The sequence below is a fragment of the Blennius ocellaris genome, assembly GCF_963422515.1.
Source record: "Blennius ocellaris genome assembly, chromosome: 17".
Classification (NCBI taxonomy): Eukaryota; Metazoa; Chordata; class Actinopteri; order Blenniiformes; family Blenniidae; genus Blennius; species Blennius ocellaris.
Window position 1 is genome coordinate 11634385 of NC_137666.1, and position 21487 is coordinate 11655871.

General features: G+C 40.2%; 1 protein-coding gene across 1 annotated transcript; it reads left to right on the forward strand.

Moving 5' to 3' along the window:
- Positions 1–793: 793 nt before the first annotated feature.
- Positions 794–6841, forward strand: mbip (MAP3K12 binding inhibitory protein 1; the record flags this gene model as incomplete). The annotated part of the gene is made up of 9 exons (XM_080513382.1): positions 794–913; positions 1654–1770; positions 1923–2132; positions 2720–2816; positions 3154–3219; positions 3506–3664; positions 4067–4164; positions 6415–6453; positions 6548–6841. 9 exons carry the CDS (start codon positions 794–796, stop codon positions 6653–6655), a joined length of 1014 nt encoding a protein of 337 aa, XP_080369508.1. The 3' UTR covers positions 6656–6841.
- Between the last annotated feature and the right edge of the window lie 14646 nt (positions 6842–21487).

Sequence of the window (21487 nt, forward strand, 5' to 3'; positions counted from 1 at the left end):
CACAAAAACAAAAGTGTGAAGAAATAAACACCAGGCAGTAATGAGGATTATTGACAGACACCAGAGATTAATTATTTTTTTTTTTAAATACACCTTCATATCATTGTGGTTATTTTTTTGCATAGATGAGGCACTGCAGCTAAAAGTTTAGCATGCCTTTTATATAGTTTGATTACTAACTATGATGATTTGTTATTAACAGACAAGCAACTAAATAGTGCACAGTTGTCACCAATACATTGTCATTAATACATAAAGAGTTTTAGTATTCCAGTAATAACTGGAACAGTACAACACCATGACAGGGCCTTTCGTGGATAAGGACTGGTTTTGTGTAGTGCAAGGACATCTTGTTAATACTTGGAGATTTTTCCCTACTCTTTCTGCAGGAGTGTTACTCTTCAATGTTATTGATTTTCCAGCATGCAAGGGCGGGTTAATCTATATCTCCTCGAAATAATAGTAAACCATTCCTGCTTAACATGCTATATACATGTAATGGGAACAAACTTTGAAAGGATCATAAAATATACTGAGACTGGTTGATAAGACATTTAAATAAAGTTCATAGCTTTTGAAAAGGAATAATAGAAGCATACCCACGTTGTTTATTTACTTGGAAATAATATTGGTTTGGATTAAGTCTGCAAGAATTTAGACTAATTTAGAGTAAATGCCTTAGTCTCTTATGGAACGCCATATTCGTGTGTGCGCGCGCACGCCTGCGCGCTGCCTCCGCAGCCCTCACATGTTAGCCAATCAGAGCTGAGCATTCTGCGCCTTCGGAACAGCGATGGCGGAAACAATGAAGCTGGGTGGAGAGCACGCTCCTCCCAGCGACTCTACAAAGATGTCCAGCTTCAGGGATTGCGTGGATGTGATACTGAAGCTGCTTGCAGACTTCGGGAAAGAGGTTGGTGGGGACGGTTCAGGCTCGGTGACGGTGCCGGTCTCGATCCTCTCAGTCCGTGTTGCTAATGTAGATACATGCTAATGTTTTTAGCATTCTGTTAGCAGTGGCGCTCATTCACGGACCCACTTTTCATTCATTCTCAACTCTTTCTGACTGTGTTTGGATTCCCGTTGATGTTAAACGGCACTATTTTATATATTTCTACTCTTGCAAGGTTTACCGGTCATTTGCATGGATCATCATTAAAAAGAAGTTCATTTTCTGGCTGCCTATACACAATAATCATTATTTCCGGCGTCCATGAAGTGTACCAGGGTGCAATGAAAACATGAATTTGGGCACTTTTCACACTGCATTTCATCTCAAGACGTTGTTGTATTATCATATTTACTCTTCAGCTAGTGTGTCATACATCTTGCACCACATAGGAGAGTTAATAAGCGTCGATTAATTACTTAAATGCCAATCCAACAAGCCGATGCAGATTTTCATAAAGTAATACTACTGCAAACCACGTTATTAATATGACAACTTAAAGAAGCTTGTTGCAGTAAATCGTGTATCTCTTCCTCTGTGACTTGCAACAAATTACCAATATGTTTAGGTTACTTTTAAATCATTGACAAATCTCTTATTAACTTACATTTTAACGTTAGATGTACACATTGTTCTGATACTCCACATGTCATTAAAGTCTTGTGCAGTGACATCTGATTTGATTTGTCTGTTTTGAATTGAAGCTGAAATTAGGTGATGCTGCTTTGAGAATAGAAGTCGACTCCTCTGCTGTGAACCTTCAGTCATGTCCTGCTGCTCATGTCTTCAGCTGTTTGCAAGATCACATCATAAAATTACAGGTGAGTCGTTTACACAGTTCTGTAGTTGACTAATTTGAAACTAATGATTGTGTTACACTGATATTCTTTGACGCTATTCAGTTATTTGCAATTAGTATTCACATCCTTTATAGTTGGATTCAATATTGGTTCTTTTCCAACCGTTGACGTAGACCGCTTCAGAAAGCCTCAAGACTCTGGCAAATGCTGATGGCACCGCGTCATCCATGAAGGACAACACATCAGATGACGTCGTCACCTCGTCTTCAGCCAAAGAGCCGACAGCGGCACCCTCGGAGCAGCATCCGCACGGCGGCGAGGCTGCGGAGATCAGGGCGACGTCTGATGATGTCATGATTCAGATCAGAGCCGGGAAGTTGGAGGTTGGTCTCTGTCAGTAGATCTGTCAGCTGTTCTGGCGCTGACATTTTAGAGCCCTCTTTACACTCTGTCTAGCAAATGAATAATCATAAGTAATTGCTCCCGAGGATGTGCACACGACGTGCTGCGGTGAAGCAAATGCTTGATGGAGACCTGATAAGCCGAGTTCGGCAGAGAATGAGGGGTCCTTTAGTGCTGTGGTCGGGTAGAACAGACCACATTGCTGGAGGGTTTTGAGAGAGGGCCAGGTCCTTGATGGATTATGAAGTGGATGCTCATTACCCTGAGATTGCATGTGGATGAAGGACAAGAGGCCCATTCTGTTGTGCATTTATTTTGGTAGCCAAGCAAACAGTATTCATATTCCATCATGTGATGATGGCAGGCAATTCAACTTTTTTGGCTACCTGGAATAATTTCCTACTGAATTTCTCATCCCATGTAATGTAAATTACTGCTCCTGGTTTGTTCCTGATCATTAGCATTAAGTATGCGGGGGGGGGGGACATTGCATTCTTGACGCCCATCAATAGCTCATCTGTCCGTTTTATCTTATTATCTGTGTTGTGTCTTCATTGTGACCCCCCAGATTGAACGAAGAATATCTGCATTTATGGAACGCAAGCAGATGGAGATCAATGAAAACAATGTGCGCGAGTTTTGCAACGTGATCGACTGCAATCAGGGTGAGAATGGGAGAGAGGTTGGGGGCAGGGTGGAGAGGGAGCCTGCACACAGATTGCCAATGTTTGGGAGAGAGCTGATTTCCACAGGCGAGAGGTCAGGCTGAACTGCTCCAAGAGTGGGGCTGAAGTAGCTAACACACTCGGCCTCAAAACACAACCCGCTTAGTCCAGAAAAACACGAGATAGAGCTTTTTTAAATTCAAAGCGCGTGTGAGACACTAGTAATAGAAATTGAGGAGGTGTTATAATGTTATGTATAATTTTTTATTTTTTTAATGACATTTAATTACATTTGAAAATTCTGATTGCAATTTATGTCAAACTTCTTCCTCTGTAGAAAACAGCTGTGCCAGAACAGATGCAGTGTTCACGCCTTACCCCGGGTTTAAAAGCCACGTAAAAGGTAAGAAAATGTGACATTTCTTAACAGTTTCATTTAACCATCGTGTTGTGATTAAGAACATCATTTTGATGGTGCCTCAGACAAATAATCCTTCTCTAAAATGTTGATTGACAATTTTTGGCCCCATAAAGTCAGCTTCAGGGAAAAAAATAATTAAAAAGTGCAACAAACAAAACCCCATCGCTTTGCCACAAAATATTCAGTGTTTTTCTCATTACCTTACACGTGAGGTTTACGGGTCTCTGCTTGACACTAAGTAACACAAGGCTTCTTTTCGGCTGCGCAGTCACGCGGGTTGTGAACACATACGGGCCACAGACTCGTGGCGGCGGACGACAAGGAGAGGCCGGGGAGCAGCAGCGGGGGACAATGCTAAGAGAGGGTGGGAATTCAGCCACTGAAGAGCGTCTTCAAAATATCGAGCGTCACCTGAAACTCCCAACAGGTAAGAAAAGACAAAAGTTTTTACTCTCGTGATTTGAGCTAGCCGTTCCCAAGAGTCTCGATACTCATCAAGTTTTGGATTTATAGTGTAAGAATCTGCTGCTGCTTCTTTTCTGAGACTAGATGTGGGAATAGGGGTAGTGACTCACTCCACCAGCTTGTGGTACAAATTGATATTACGAGAGTGATCAGAATGTGACCAACTGTTATTTTGTTGTTGTTTTTTAAACTTAGATTACTGCTACGTATTGATTATTATTCAGACTAAAATATTACATAGTGTATCTTTAAATGTATGATGAGAAGCATTCATCACAGTCAAGTGTAGATTTTGACATGTATGTACATTTTGGGGGGGCAATCGGCTCAATTCAGGTCATTCAACATTTGTTTCTTTCTTTAGTTGGTCCGGTTCCCGTGAGCATCTACCACAGACTCAAGAAGGTGGAGGATCGTATCCTCGAGTTGGAGGGGCTCTCACCTGAGTACTTTCAGGCTACGGTTAGTCTGACATATTAAATACGTGCGTATTCATCAGCTGCAGCTGGGCTGTCATGAAAAAGAGAATCGCTATAACATCATAACATATAAAAGCTTTATCTAATTACAGCTTTCATAAATTATACTTCCCATGCTTGTGTCGGTTTCAGCCAGTTCAGTCCATGTTGTCTCTGATATACTGTGAACGCCTCCTTGTGCTGTTTTGTGTTTGTCCTGCACCTGAAGCTCAAATATGCATTTAACCCTTTATAAGCCAGCTGTTTCTATTTGGTAACTTAATCATTTATTCACATTTGCTCCATGTTAACAAAGATATGCCAATGAAAAATAGTTGAGTGGTGTTGCTTGTGGTGAATTTGTCAAAATTCATGCAACAATAGGACGTTCTGCCAGTTATGGAACATATAAACTGAAAGATTGTAGTCCTTTTTACATCAAAAGGATAAATTGTAAATTGTTTTCTTCATTCGGCACATCCCCTTTAGTGAACATGTTTTTTGTCTTTCTTATACCGAGTGGCTCTCGCTGTGTTCGTCAGCATATGTGACAACCGGTGTTTTACGTTTTCTGCCTTTATCTAGTTGTGAGAGCAGATTAACGAGGACAGTGCTTAACTTTCTCGCTTGGCTCATTCAGAGTTCTGACTCCCTGCATGTTAGTTCGAGATGTATCTCTTAGTGACATGCTTTCAGTGTTTGCATGTGACAGTGGGAGACATTATTACTGACAAAGATTCACACTGTATTGTCAAGTAGCACTTCAAGAGAATTTCTAGTTTGCCCATTTTATCCACTGTCGGTATTATTGCGTTATTGTGTCTGACGACCGCCATAGAGAACATTCGAGCGCTGCAGTTGAATGTCCTCTCTAAATCAAATCTGCTTAGTTTGAGAATTTGTGTGTCATGCTAATGGTGTTTTCCCCGTTGTACTCCGATACGTCGACCTTTTTCATTTCCCATTAGCACTGAATCAGATGTAAAAAAAAAAAAAAAGTAACTGTTGTGGGTTTTTTTTTTTTTTATTATTTTAAATACCGAGGTTGCCAGCAGATGGCTCTTATGAGAAGTGATTTAGTGTTTTAGAGAAGCGCAGGCTCAGACAATGCCAGCAGGTAATTTGTCGGACTTCACATTCAACCTGCCAGACGCCAGCAGTCACACAGACTCAAATTTCCCATGCTGAAGGAGTCTGTCCGGCGCGTTAGTCACCCAAGTGTGCTTGAGATGCTGCACGTCTCTTCATGCTAGTATTTCTCAGCACAGCATGCTTCTTCTGTGAGTATGCTGCTCTCCATCTGCTTTTGACTCGCTGCATGTTTGTGTGAGCAGAGCAAGAGATGTTGAGTGTCTTTGAATAAACTGATGAGGATGGGGGTCTTTTATATTTGGAGTCTCCACCCCCCCCTCACCCCAAACGTGCTACGATGTTTACCGAAATGCTGTACACAGTTGACGCACCATTTCAGGAAGAGGTTGGTGGGTTTTTTTTTGTTGTTTTTTTTTTAAACGGCAAAGGACGCTCCACAACAAATTATGCAGTAACTTAAAAATAAACAAGTGTAAAAAGCATCTTTTAATTGGAATTGGCAACATACAACGATTTGTCTTTAAGTGGCCATACACATCAAGACATTGTTTACTATGTCTCTTGTCAAAATATCCAACTGAAGGCTAAATTCAGTAAGTAGGTAGTTGTGCTTTTGTGTTGCAGAAGCAGCATACAGTAGAATATAAAGGTAATCTTTAAACTTAAAAAGTTACCAGCATTTTTGACATTTCTATTATAATGTTTTGAATGAGTTTTTGATTAATTTTACTTTTATGCAAGAGTTGTTAAAAAAAAAAAAAAATCATCAAAGGCTTAAATTATTTGAGTTTGTGTAATTTTAGATTACAGGAGGAAAACATATTTTTTTCGCTGTATTCTTTGAGATGCACCTGCAAATATGTATTCTCTTGGTTAGAAAGAAAAATAAATGCTTTTATTAAACATTTTTAATTTTTGCTGATTTAAAATGGCCCATTTTTTTATATTTGTTTTCTTGTGGTGGATATGCGAAAGTGACATCTTTATATTATTGCATTATGTCTAAATCCTTCTTCTTCCTAACTTCTTTTTGAGGGGCCAAGCAAGAAACATACAAGTACCCACAGAAGCGTCTCAAAGCCCGAGCCATTCCAGAATTTCCACTAATTAAGCAACTCTAACAGGCACTTGTGTGCTTTTTTTTTTTTTTTTTCCTCCCCAGAGTCACCTGCACAAGCGGCCAAAGACATCCGCTGCTCAGGTTTGCACTTCTTTTCTTTCCTTTGACAGGAGTTTGTGGTTGGAGGCTAAACCGGTCTGAGTGATTGATCATGGTTTTGTTTTTTTTTCTTTAGGCCTGCAGTTTGACAGAGCTGGATGAGAAGATAAGTGCAGTGAAAGCAGCGCTGCTCAAAAGAGTGACCGATTTTGGGCCTGGGTTTGGGACGGAGTGTCCACTGTGATGTGCGCTTTTGACAGAAGTGACGCAAACATCAATGCTCCTATAAGCTACATATTAACGGATGCATCTAACTTGTAGCATCAGTTTCTTTTTATATTTGCACTTCATGTCAGTACCAGCATCCATGTAAATGAAAAACACACTTTAACATTATCTTAGTTGTTTGGCAGGCTCTGCTCAGAGCGAATGCAGCTCTCTTGGTTTCATAGTGAAATTCAATGTTATTGTTCTGCAAATAAAGTGTATTTTTTTTCCTTCCCAAAAATAATTGTCTCTTAGTCATGATTTCATGTAATAATTATTGCAGGTAATGAGGGTTTTTTTTTTCAAAGTAGCTATTCACTCATATTTAAAACCAAAATCCCTGTCATTCATGCGATTCATTTATCCCCCTCCTATTAGTCATTTAGTGTCTGAACATGTTGAAAATTTTCAAAAAGTGACATGTATTCTTTTTAAAATTTCAGATAATATAATTTAAATACATAATGTGCACTAATAGAATAAATTCCCGGTGAATCGGTAATGAGTATAATACACATAAAATTTCGCTTTTCGTACCTGATGTTGGGAAGGTGAGCGTGTGCATTTGTGCCTGACAGCATGCATGTGTGTAATTGAGATGAATCAGAGAGAGGGAGAGAGCACCTGATTTATCTGCCTGACTGCTGTGTGACGATGATCACCCCTAATGGTTGTCATTATAACAAATGACCTGATTACGGGAACTCTGTTTGGAAAACATATTGGAGACCCAACAAACCAGCATTAAATGGGACGCCGCTGCGTTTGACACTGTGACATGTTCATAAAAGGCTTTTGCATAGAGCTTTAACTGAAACGGTAATTATGAGGGTTTTTTTGGGTTTTTTTCCTCCTCTGTTTCAAGTAAGTCTGGAGAACTGTTGCATTATCCGGAGGCGGGATTGTACCTGATGTAGTTTCTCTATTCAGAGGTGGAGGGATGTCTATAGAGGAGCAAAAAGAGAGCTTAATATCTTTGAACTGCATTTAAATGAAAACAAACTGCTTTGTTTCTGTTGTCGCCGAGTTATCATGCTGTTCTTGGCGCAGAAATGTGCATACGTTGTGCAAGAGTTATTCTTTATTTGGCTTTTTCACTTCTCCGGAGAGATTTAGTTGCATATTAAAATTTTCCATGCTTTAATACTTTGGTCCAAATTGCTGTAGACTTGTGGACTTGTATTATATTTTGAGTTTTTTTTTTTTTTTTATGTATTCCTCATGGGCACATTCTTGCACCCTCCAGTTATAGACTGCTAATCACTGTGGTTAAAATGAATAAAGTGATTAAATATTGGACTTTCAATAAAGAGAGTGAAGTATTAGAATGAGAATGAACATATTCAGTAAATGGACAATATCTTAAAAGGGTGATAGTTTTGGAATAAAGACTGAAAATGTCTATCTGGAGACAAATAAAATAACCTGAAGTAAATCATTATTCTGATCAGCAAAGTAGAATTCACAGGCAAAAAAAAGCACAAATGCGAATTTGTCTCCTGTCAGTATTTTAATAAGACACTAATTGATTAATACTGATCGTGTTTACTTTGTGAAGGAAAAGCTAGTGTTCAGTTTCTCGTATAAAATGTTCATCGAGATTATGAGATTTTGGAAAAGGGAACTAAAGGATGTCTTTATATCTGTGGGGGGAACCCCTTTACACACCCCTTAAATTACTTTTTGTCATTTCTGATAGATTTGTTTATGTGATCTTATCTGCAGAACTTCAACCATGACAACAATCAGGGTAAACTAAACTTTTGATAAAGTTTTCAACATTAGTATCCCATTCCCCAGCCTTCTCACCCAGAATCACCCAGTGCTTTGCTTTGAGTTTATGGTAATTCTGCTGTGTCATTGTACTTGTTTGTGTATTTCAAAAGTTGTTAAAAGGAATGTCATTGGAAATTTTCTTGAACTGGCCATGGCCCAAAATAAACAAATCAATGAGCACTAAGAAAGAAAGTAACTCGGAGCCTTCGTAAAATTTTGTAAAGCAAAAATTATACTCATGAAGAAAATAAGGGAGGAAAAAACAAACTCAAATAAAGTGTATCAGTACTTGAGTAAATGTACTTGATTAGTGTGTCTCTTGGAGCCAAATTCAAAAAGAGAAAAGCAACAACTTACTCAATGACATGCCCACGTTTTTTAAAGCATCAAACTCTTGTGGGTTGATTCATTGCAAATAAAAGCATGAAGCAGGCGCCTTGACCAGTTCATGGTTAATAAACTGAAAGCACAGACAGTCTTTTAGATCTGCCGGATGAGAACTGCACAATTTTTAAAACCCAAGTGTCTCTTCTCTCTGAATAACAAATGGCAATGATATATGGATTTAAAAACTAATTTTGCCCACAGTTATGACAAACCGACGAGTGCGACTTTCTCATGTCTGTGGAAATCACTGTAACTCCCCTTCCTTTTCTTTGCCGTTGCTCTTTGTACACCTTGTCAAGATTCATTTCAGAGTTGATTGATGGAGTGACCTGAATACAACAGAGGACGTCGCTTTGTGTTTTTAGTAGGTTATTTCATTCTCGGTGCGGAAACGGAGACGTTTTCTTTCCGCCACTTCTTTCAGGTGTTCCAGGCTTTTTGGGCTCTGTCCATCTCGTGCTCGGAGACGGGAGGCTTCTGGGCGACGAGGGGCCACAATGTGCTGGGAAGGGGAGCACTTGAGCTGTGGCAGCGTGGACGCGGGGAGGGAGGGCCGGTCTCATTGTTTCCCGGGAGCTTTTGTCTCAGGCACAGTCCCCTTATGAGGGTTAATGAGGACAAATTGGTCTGAGTGTAACAAATGGATTATGGAGTTGGACAAAAGCTTGTATTTTGTGGGCTGTTTTTTTTTTTTTTTTTCTTTCTTTCTTTCTTTCTGGGATACACCCATCATCTGCCCATTAAGCCAAACGCTCTGACTACCGCCTGCATGAAGTGGCTCGGCAAATATCTCATTATCTTTATCCTGCTTATTTTATCACATCAATACATTTTGAATGTATACCTTCCTATAATTAATTTACGTTAAACATGAAGTTTATTTTGCAGTAATATACTTTGTAATCTTCGCAAGTATTTGCCTTCCGTCGGTCTACGGTCGTCAAGAATATGAAGTCAGTATGTCAACATTAGTGTCAGTGGTTAGTGCTCTAAGGTTGGGTGGGCATGGTGTGCCCTTTCAAATGAACAAAGAGCCACTTCCTTATTGACTCCATGTAATTCCAGCCTGTCAATCAGTTCTTCGCTTCGCCCGATGTCTTGAAATGTTCTTGGGAACCTCAGTAAAAAGACACAGAGGTGTTCCTTGTCTTCAGTGGGTCCAGTATTTTTGTAGGGTCGAGGGAGAGGATTCATATCCATTCATATCTCACAAACTCTTAATGGGCTCCAAGCCCTCCAAAAAAGAAAGCTCTTTCCTGTGACTAGTCAGCTCCAGTCTTTATTCATCTGTGGCTCCGTGTCAAAAAAGACTGTTGCTCGTTTGTGCCCCGAACAATGAGGAACAAGGCTGAATCTCTAGCTGGGAACAAAAGACAGAAAACAGGCTTTTCACTCTGCAGAACATTAGATTCTGACACATTTTGCCATGGCAGTTTTTCTCCCCCCCATCCTGAGTGCTGTGGCTCTGGTCTTTTAAAGAGACCACCTGTTGGCAACAAGCCTGTTCTTCATTACAGACAGGCCTATTATCACAGGATGAGGAGCACCACAGGCTAACTTTTTTAAGTTAACCCTGCTGTAGCATTCAGAGCTGGCCGATCGGGAAACATAGATTACGCAAAACCACTGGAACGTCTATTACTTCTCATCATTTTACATGTTCTGTTTAAATGAGGGCTTTTGTTGGTGTAAGTGGGAAGTGCCTCATTCACACCCTTGTCAGTCACAAATGTCACAAACAAAAGGGCTCGAATGTGGGCAGTTTGAATGTCCTATAACTTGAGATTTGAGGCCAAATTCAAACGCATCGCAAGGATAAAAACTCAAATGCACCTCCAGTGAAGCTGTTGATGGTGGTCCACGGATTTCAATCTATGTGTCACATCAGGAAGGTTTTTGTTCTACTTTAAAGTGCAAATTTGAGAAATTTCAACCTCCAAAACATTTGCATAACTACAGCATGCAGCCTCAAAACAGTGTGTAGAATAAAGAAGAATATTGTGGGTGGCGATATAAAGCAATCAAGTGAATAGATTTGTCTTGAATTGGACATGATAAACACAAGCTGACAGCACCCAAGAGTGGTATTTTCTACTCTGATTGTGTGGAGATTTTAAAGAGAATGTTCAATAATTTTTGGTTTTCATAGCGTTGGAAAAAAAATACATTGATATACCGTAGAAATTTAAAGAGAAGTTCACATTTTTGACGAGGAACTCTCCTGATATGGCCCAAGCACAAAAATGTGTGTGAGCACTACGGCAGCAAGGAGAAACTTTCCTTTGTCCCCTGAGGTGATGTTAAAGACGGCAAATACCTCCGTCATGGTCATGCCTTCACTGTCAGAGTATCCCTAATGCACTTATTTCATGTTCACAAACACCCGGATGAGGAGGGGATGGGAGGAGAGGGCGCATGCACCTGTGACCCTCCCCCCACAAAGCAGAAAGCACAAGAGAGGATCCCCCTGCAGCCCAAAGGCTTCGACAAGAGGCAGTCAGCTGCTCTCTGTGGCCCTGCTGCATGGTCCCCAGGCTCTCTGGAGTTAAAATGTGCCTGTGATATTGCCAGGAGGGAGCAGCGGGAGTTGAATTCAGGCAATTACAATCAAGTCAGGGCATAGTTAGTGCGTGGGCCCTGGCAGCACCTGAGCTGGATGCTGATGAGACACTTAGCCCTAAACCCTCATGCATTGGCCCAGGCACTGCGTCGAGCGAGCCCTCCTCCCCTCCCATCGCCCTCACCCCCCTCTCCCTCTCTTCCCACAGCAGCAGACCCCCTACTGGACACATCCACTTCCCTTCACCTCATTTAGGCCTCTAGAGCTCTCTCACCCTCTCTCTCCCTGGCCCTCACATTGCAATACTTCTGCTTTATATAGGTGGTGTGGAGTACTGCACTCAATCACTCTTCATTCATTCACACTGTACAATAATAGACTACTAGTCCGATATTGTCCTTCAAGCACCTGTGCATAGAAGAGCTCCAAACTTGTGAGGTGTCATGCCAACTTCTTGAGAAATATATGAAGAGTTATTTTCTCCCAAATCCACACAAAAACCCCAGCAGATAAGTGCAGAAAAGATGCTTTTGATCATTCCTGTTGCACCGTAATGTGCAGAAGAAAGCATTCTCACAAGAGTCTTCCCTATCTTTATTCCACATCAAACCATCACACTCGAGTCCCATCACACCGCTATCTTTACATGGATATTCATTTGCAGGTGGCTGACTATAGGACTGCACGTCCCATCCGATGTGCTATGGCAACAGGAAGAGAGAAAGGAAAGGGAGGTGCAGTTCTTGAATATCTATGACCCAAGAATATGGAGTCAGGCATCACAACAACAACACTCTTAGCCCCTTTTCCCAATAAGATGCTCTCAGCTCTTTCTGAGGGAAAGCCTCCCGGCTCCCGCCCTCTCTCAGCCACCACACTTTGCTGAAGTGTCATTAGGATTGTAAAGGGCAGGTTGCCATAGAACCCGGATTGCTGCAGATGTATGGACTCATAGATAAAACCACCATATTTTGAATATAAAGATCTGAGTGCGGCACCTAATATGAGGGACCCTACTAGGGGCTTCACTCACTGCTTCTTCATCTGCAGTCTGTGTGCATGCATCTTTCATGTGTCGCTTTAGTGGTCTGTTTTGTGAGATTGCTAGCTTTGCTCTCATTGTCTATCTGTGCCTGCTCTTGTTAGTTAGAGCTGGGCATAGTATTTGGTAGAGCCAAGGGGAAAGGTGGCACACCTCTTTCACGGTTTTTGCCATAATGGTTGTCTTTTGATTTTGCCCGGGGCTTTGGAGACTACCAGGGATTGTCTCTTTGAAATTATTCCATTTTGGCAGAGAAAAAGAAAATGGATTGCACAGGTCCTGTTTTGTTCCTGGGGGGACGGCTGCAGTATTATCCTGAGCTGACACCGGTGGCAAAGAGGCAATCACTGTGGCCCTCGCTCTGACAAAAACACTCCATCTGCAAGGAGAGGAGGAAATCACACCACAATGATGTCTGACTCTTCTGCCTCACTCTGGCAGCTGGGCCCTGGGACCCATGAACTGCTACACAACTGCCACCACAACGACTTCTTTACAAACGCACAAACACTGCACTACAAATCAGCAGCTGTAACACACAAAGGCAATGCACCTGCCATCACACAACAACCAGAACAGTACAGATTTGTTCCAAAAGTTTCTTTGACTACTCAAGGCGCGTCAGAATAGTTCCTTTTCTTACTGCAGTGTGTGCATATAATATCAGAGTTACAATTTGTGCTATAATAACACTGGAATTAGAATGACTATTACAGGTCTTTGTGTGTATAAAACAATTACATTGTTTCATTTCGTCCTCTTGATAAATGACTACTGCGTCGGTTTTAAACACAGTAAACTGTCTGTAAAACTTGAACACTATTAGGATGTCAAATACACACAGAAACACACACGCCAAATGAAAGATAAGCAGGCATGCAGTGCGACCTGTTAGTATTCAGTAGTGTCATCTCCTTCCCTCCATGTCCCATACCTGGGGATCAAACGCACCTCTTTGTGAGTGAGGCCTGACCCCCTGCTATTAGCAAACAGAAGAGAGCCCAGCTGACACCACTCTTGAGATGTGCCATGTAGACGGAGGCCTGTGATTACAGCACAATCCTGAGGAGACAACCCTCCACCCCGCTGCAGCCCCAACCTCCTGCAACTCCCCGCACGCACGGATCGAGCCTGCCTCCACCCCTCCTCCTCATCCTCCTCCTACTCCTCCACTACAAATTCACCTACCTCTGAAATAGATGTTAATCTCTCGCCCAATTGGCTGCCTCCGAGACCTCGTTGACACATATATCGCCATTCCTGAACCATGAATAATCAATAGGGTGCTATTTTCGTGAACATATTTTCTCGAACAGGTCATTTCTCGTGACTATTATTGCAACAGATTAGAGTCTAAGATTGAACTTTCAGACTTGTAGTGGAGGTGGGTGTCCATGTATGTTGTTTTGTTTTTTGTTTTTTCCTGTGAATGTGCATGTGTGTGTGTGTGTGTTCATGTGTATGGATGGAGGAGCTCTCTCTAGGATACAGTGTAACGGGGGGGACACGGGTCTGTCTAGTGCCTTCATAGCCCCACATGAAAACCAATGAAGGTAAAGCAAGAGGGGGAATTAATTTGTTATGAGAGAGGCAGAGGCTCAAGTGGGTCTTCCAATAGCAAATTAGCAAACCCTCATTTCAAAAACCCTCATACATACTAGAGAACAGTAATGCACAAACACACACAACATGCAGATGCATTCAGTATTTTCCCACAAGGTTGTAGCCAAAACGATTATTGAGTCTTCTCTTTTTCTGGAACATTTTTCATACTTTTCTCTATCTTTCTCACTCTTTGTCCCACATTGAACACACACACACACACACACACGCACGCACGCACGCACGCACGCACGCACGCACGCACGCACGCACGCACGCACGCACGCACGCACACGCACTCGCACATGCCTTCGTGCACGGACAAGAAGAAAACTTCAATTTTATCTGCAGGGGCAGAAATCAATCTCACATCTCTTTAGTTAATCCGCAATGACTCTCTACAGATCCTGACACTAATAAGGTATTGAGCAGGTGAGGCCAGGGGCTGAGGAGGAGAACAGAGGGAGAGGAGAGGCCTGCAGTCTGGGGCCCGACTGGCGGCTGGCACTGTTCCAGTGCAATTATGGGGCTTGTGTATGGGAGAGAAGGGTGCAGGAAAGAAGCGGCAGAGATAGAACAGAGAGAGAGAGAGGGAGAGAGGGAGGCGTAGAGAGAGTGGGATAGAGGGGGTGGGGGAGAGGGGGGGGGGGAAAATCGATCCCATCTGTGGTATGATGGTTAATTAAAGCAGCTCTTGAGCAGCCCAAGGATGAGAGGCTTGGCTGGGCTCCTGGAGGCACAGCTCTGATTACTCACACAGAATGGATGGTTTCTTAGCAATGAAAGGAGGAGGCCAAGAGCTGCCTGGTGGGGTGCACAGACAACGTCAAGGAGGAGAGACATGTGCATGCTGCACTCTCACACACGTGCTAATGGACTTACATACAGACACACACTCGCATGTGCATGTATACATTTGCATACGTAAACACCTGGCCACAGGCATATACATCCCAAGCTTCGACACCAGTGCAAACATCATTAGATTAAATCAAAATAAAGGTATGAGGGCACTAATTACATATAACTTGAGTCCAGGAAATAACAATTCCCGGAACAAAATGGGCTCAAGAGGTTAATGAGAAAACAGGTAAAGTTGATCTTATACCACATGCCAACAAAATTAAGTCCCACAATTATATCATACAATTTAGAGTCCCACATGGAATTTTCTAATCATAAAAGCACAATGATTATAATTTCTAATCAAAAGCGACTATAATCCTCTCTATAAACACTTATATAGTTCTTTTTTGGAATATGTGGACACTGATGCAGCCTTCTGGTTTCCTGAAAGTTTCATATAATCCTACTCTTACACTTTGATCACCCCACAGCCAATTACACCATCCTCATTGACATTCATGGCTCCCTCTTATTGAGAGGGCATGGGTGACAGCAGTGGCACTTTGGTATGACCCCACCCCCCTATGGTGAAATTTGGTATTGCATAACATGGGTCAGACAAAGTGGAAAATAAATGTCCTTTTGTATCTTTGCTCAGTCAAAATTCTGGGGCATATATTAAGAATACTCGCAGAACGACTTGCTATCATTATTGTGTAATGATCAGAAATGTACAAATTACAAAGTGAAAAAAGTGTTTTTCTGTCTAAGAACAGACACTGACACAAGAAAACCAGGGCTATTGAAGGATGATATGTAGATTAAAAAAAACACACAAAAAACAACAAAACTAGACAGCCCATTCTTCTATTTCTCTAAAGTTGAAGCTGACATATAATCATACTCTCAGAGTAAGAGTGGGGTTATAATAAACCTACAAATCTGAGGTGTATGAATTATGTATATGGCAATGATTTGATGGCTGCAAAATAGAAAAGAGGGTGCAAGCGGCTGATTGAGGTACACCACGTGATGCGTCGTTCAGCGCCATGTCTCCTGGTGCAGACATCTGAGGTCAGGGCCCCATGCTAATTGGTGTCGGGCCAAATGCTTGTGAAGTAAATGAGAAAATTACACATTCTGTGAGGAATCAGCTGCTGTTGTTGGGGTGTCTTCTATGGTACGGCTGCAGTCGTATGTGCGTGACGGAGACAGCCGTCTGGCTCTCTGTTTGTAGGGCTCGTGGAGGCAAAGGAGACAGTAAACTTTAGTGGTTTAAAAGGTGCGGGAGCTGCAACCCACTTTAAACAACCACACCCAATAGATATACATACACCGACTATGTGGAGTTAGGAATGCTTTGATATGATATAAAGTCCATTCATCAAAAGGGATTGAATGCAACTAGAAAAATCAAAACTCTTTGCCTGACCTTTGAAAATAAAAATAACACTATCTACAGAAGGTGGAGTCAAGACATGGAAGAGAGTGTATTTCTTTGTGATGAAACACAACTTGTAATGTTGAAAACGCTCCAAATGTATATTTAAAATGAAAGAGACTTCAAGCTTTGCTGTATCACTACGAGATGTGCATGTAGGTCTGAAGTGTAAACCGGACTGATTTATCCACTTATGCATTAATGTGACTATTTGTCTTCCAATTCCAATATTGGTTGTTCTGTTCTGTTTTGGTCACAGCTCTGTGCCCCAATGTGAATCGATAGTCTGTGAGCACCTTAATAACATGAGAGTGTGACAATAATTATGTGCATAAATATGATTGATTGTGTAAAGCATTGTAATATGCTATATAGATCATGTCTACATGTTTAAATTATTCATTTATGTCTATTCAGTTCAACTGAACATTCTACTGTATATTAACCTATATAAACATTAAAATCTTATCAGACAAAACTTAATGCAGTCATTTATTTAATTAGGTTTTTTTTTTTTATATGGACACACGGATTGTTGTGCCTGGCCACCATTCATCTTGTAGACCAGATATCGGTCCACTTAAAAAAGTGTTGATAGTTGTGCCATAGATTGTAGTTTCTTTTTAGTCTTAATTAATAAGCAACAATCAGAAAAGAAAATAGGATGAACTTTAGCGGTACAATTCCATAAAAAAAATCAAAGCATATATATTGAAATGGAAAATAAGTTATAATGAAAAACATGTATGAACTGCAACTGTTACAACTCAGATGTAAATACTTTACTATTACATATTGTCTTTCAACATAAGCAGATAACTGTCATAGATAACCCATTGACAATAACATAATTTATTGTGAATATCTGTGAAATCTGGCTTTTCACCAGAATATACTACTTGGTGTGAGGAAAATAGCATTAGTTTAAAGTGAATGAAAACTTGTCCTCTTAATGTGTGAGAGCTGACAGCTCTGCTTCACTGAGGTCAGAGCTGTCGAAATCGTTTTCAATCAGGGACCACACACAGTTCACTTTCATTTCCTCATCTATAAAATAGCAGCTAAATGATCAATAGATACGGGTCGCATCAATGTTGCCCCCAAGTTATAGTACAGAAAAAAATAAGAACACACCTTGAGAATGTTCTACTTTTAATGTCCTTTTTACAAAATCTGTTATGAACAAATCATCAAAAGAAAAATGTCAATCTGAAAACCTATTACACCACAATGTTTCTTTATAGTCTAGAGCCAATCGCTGTATAATTTAACATGAATATTTTCACAGCTCATCTATCTATCTATCTATCTATCTATCTATCTATCTATCTATCTATCTATCTATCTATCTATCTATCTATCATTTTTTGTTGTGTTAGTCTGTCTGTCTGTTTTAAATATGTGGATTACTTAATGAATGAATAAAGAAAAAAGATGACAAAAGGAAAGTAAACCTCAAAATACAAAGAAAAATGGAATTTTGGACTACGATTCCAATATTACTATATACTGTTTTGAGTCTCATTTTCACATTATGTACTCTTCTGTAACTGAAACTCGTGGAAGAAGAAAATTGGTTACTTTTAAAGAAAAATAATCTTTTTCAGTTTTTCATTCTGCAAACCACACGAGGCCTCCGATTTAGGCCCCATATACATGACAATGGCACCGGCAGCCACTTAACATGCAACATTTTGAGAACGGCTCCCAAGATAGAACTTTGTGAAAATGATCTGACTCTGCCTCTGTGTTGACACGTGAAACACGTGAACACTTAAGACTCCATGTCTTTTTTCGACAGCAGAAATGCTGCTACTGAACATTTGCACGACTGCCGTGGTAAATAGTTCTTGTGCACATGCTCAGTAGGTAGACAATAACAAAAATGGCACCCTCCAGAATGTCATGACTCTCAGTACCCAACGTTGTCATATGCGTACGAATATTTGTGTAGTCGCCATTGTTCATAGCGTAATGTTCTCTGCACACACGTGTGGTTTCATTAAAAAAACAAAAAACAGCACCTACTATTGGCCCAACATGAAAACGACATTGTTTCCAGTGTTTCTACCATGTCTGTCAGCGAAGATCATTCTCAGAACTTTGCCGTATAAACACAAAACCTTTCTGAAACGAAAATACAAAAATGATTTGATGACAAATGATGACAAATTGTGAAGAAAACCACTTGTACGTTTCGACAATTCACACACTGGGTAGACCCAGAAGCACAAACCATGTAAATTGATAAACTACAGAATCCACCTTAAAAATCAATTAATTTCTTTTATTCTATTTTGGATGTAATAAATAAAAACAAAATATTGAGAACAATGAAAATTAAAACTTTTAACATGCTCGCAAAGGAGTAGGAAGAAAATAATAAGCTTATAAAATCCATCCTTCTTCCTACCTGGCGAACACAACTTGGTTGGGCCACTGTTTGACCTGCTTCATATTACTGGACACTGCCTGAGCTCCCCCGATAGTCAGTTCCACAGTTAAACTCTACATATTGAAATACTAAATGTTTTTAAAGTTGTCTATGCATGTGGGTGTTTAAAATTAGAGCAAACGAGTATTACAGTATGCGCCATGTAAAGACATCTAATTCAGTGTTGCTCAGTGACGTCACACAGGCCAGCAGGGAGGAATAATGTGGCCTGCAGATGAGATTTGGAAAAATGCAAGATGCACTCTGGACAGGCTGCGTATACACTATAGCACAATAATTAGTTGTTAAATACTTTTACTTTGTGATAATGAAACATCCTCACTTCATATTGTGTTAAAACACATCTACTGTACCCTGCCTCGTTTAGTAAACAGTCTCTAGACCAAGAATTTTACATTTTTTTTGTTCACTTAACACAATCACCATAATCCACTCAGCATGATCCACATGAAGAAGCAGTTTTCGTTTATAAATCAACTTATTGAATTACTGATGAGTGATACTGTTTGAGAAATCTGAATCATGTTTTATTCATGGGAGGGTTTTTTTTTTTTTCCTTGTCATGTCTTTGTGTGCAGGTGGTGTGCACTCGTGTGTCATTCAAGGTCTGGGCAAATTATTCACTTCTTCAACACAACATTCCTCCACTCCTCTGGCACACCTAACAAACAGACAAACAACAATGTGGACTAAATGACTAAATCATTGAATTGCCTTCCTTTTGTTCTTTCCCTTATTTCTCTTCCCCGCTGGCTCTTTCTCTCTCCAAGACAGCCTTCTTTAATGGTGAGCCGTGGTAATCTTGAGTAAACGTCATTACCTGTTTGCTCATATCGCCCACAGAAACTATGCCACAGTCTCTTTTGTCTCACTATCAGTTGTTTTACAAAGGTTTGTGCTGTAATGGCGTGGCCAGCCAGTGCCAGGGGACTTTGAAGTGCCGTCTCATCTGGAGAATTAACTTCAATGGTCACTGAAAGCTGACACTGACGTTGTCATTTCAAGAGGTCATGTGACACAACGCACGCACACACACGCACACACACACACACACACACACACACACACACACACACACATATGTATCCCTTCTGGGCATATTGCATTGACTCACAGCATTACCTCTTAAAAATCCTCAGATGTACTTAAGTATAAAAAATAAATAAAAGTGGTTGTTTTTTTTTCAAGAATTGTATTGACCACAATGATCATTTGTAATAAAAGTTTGCAGTGATACAGTTAATAATTGAAAATGTATTATCTTTGTGAATTTGGAAAACAAAAGAGGAAAACCTTTAACTAAGGTAAACTAAAAAAAAACAAAATCTAATTAAGTATAGCAACCATGAATTCCAATTTTACTTCATACCTCTGGACCCAACTATGAAGACCTCTGACCTTCATCTTAGCCTAAATTAAAAAAAAATAATTCTTCTCTGGGAATCATAATGACCTTCCCTATGCCTACCTTCATTTTTTCCCCCAAAATGACAGTCAGTGTGAAATCAGGTCAATGTCTTATAAGGACAAGAATGCACACAGACACATTGAATATGTTTGTGTTCCTTTCAGGGACATTGCAGGGATTTATAGTTACTTTCCTTATGTCCCTTATGGTCCTTATGTGAATACAGTAGGAAAAAAATGGAAATGTACACACACACACACACACACACACACACACACACACACACACACACACACACACACACACACACACACACACACACACACACACACATACACACACGAGAGAGAGCACTGGCTTATATCCACTTCCTGTTATAAACCTTGCTGCAGAGCCAATATCATAATACCACTCACTGAGGTCAAACACAAAAGACTCAATTAAGACACACTTTTACAAATGAGCAGAAACTTTACAATAAACCACATTTGACAGAGACTTCATCTATAAAATTAAACTTTGTGAATAGCAAATGATTCATTCGCATAGCTTGCATAGTTTATGAATCAGGAATCAAAGAGCAACAAAGGACATCTATTTGGTTGTCATTGTTGAATCTCTTTTATTGATTTTGCTGCTCTTCAATACCTTAAATACATCCCTATACTTATAATATATCCTGATTAGAAGCATTTTCAAGATGCTTCAACATTTTCATAGCTAGTTGTTATTAGTTCTTCGAGCAGCATCAGTTCACCAACTTCAATCAACTCAGAGGTTTCTAAACTTTTTAAAACTTTTTTAAGCCCAAAACCCAACATTTATGAATTTATAAAGAATAGGTACAAAGAAAACATAAAATGGGTGTATAATATTTCATGAGTGAAGTCAGTTGATGGTATAAACACTGTAGATTTGGACGTTAAAAAAGTCAGCACTGACCAAGTCATGATTAAACCAACAAACCAAATTTTTTTGCACCAATATTTGCCCAAGTCACATTTTTTCTAATTTATGTGAAACATATGGACATAGATCATTGTGAACATTGTGAACAACATGTAGGCCATCCAAAACTGGAAAATTATTTTCGCTGAAAAAAGTGTGAAGTGAAATGTTAAGGTTAGAATCTTTGTGTCATTTCTACCCTGGTGCTTATCAGTCCTGCAATCATTTTTGCACTTTATTTGACATGCGCAGATTTTTATTTCGGGACTTACTTTGATACCAAATAATGATACCAAATGACAACAAATAACAATGATGATTATATCAATTTCCCTTGCCAACTG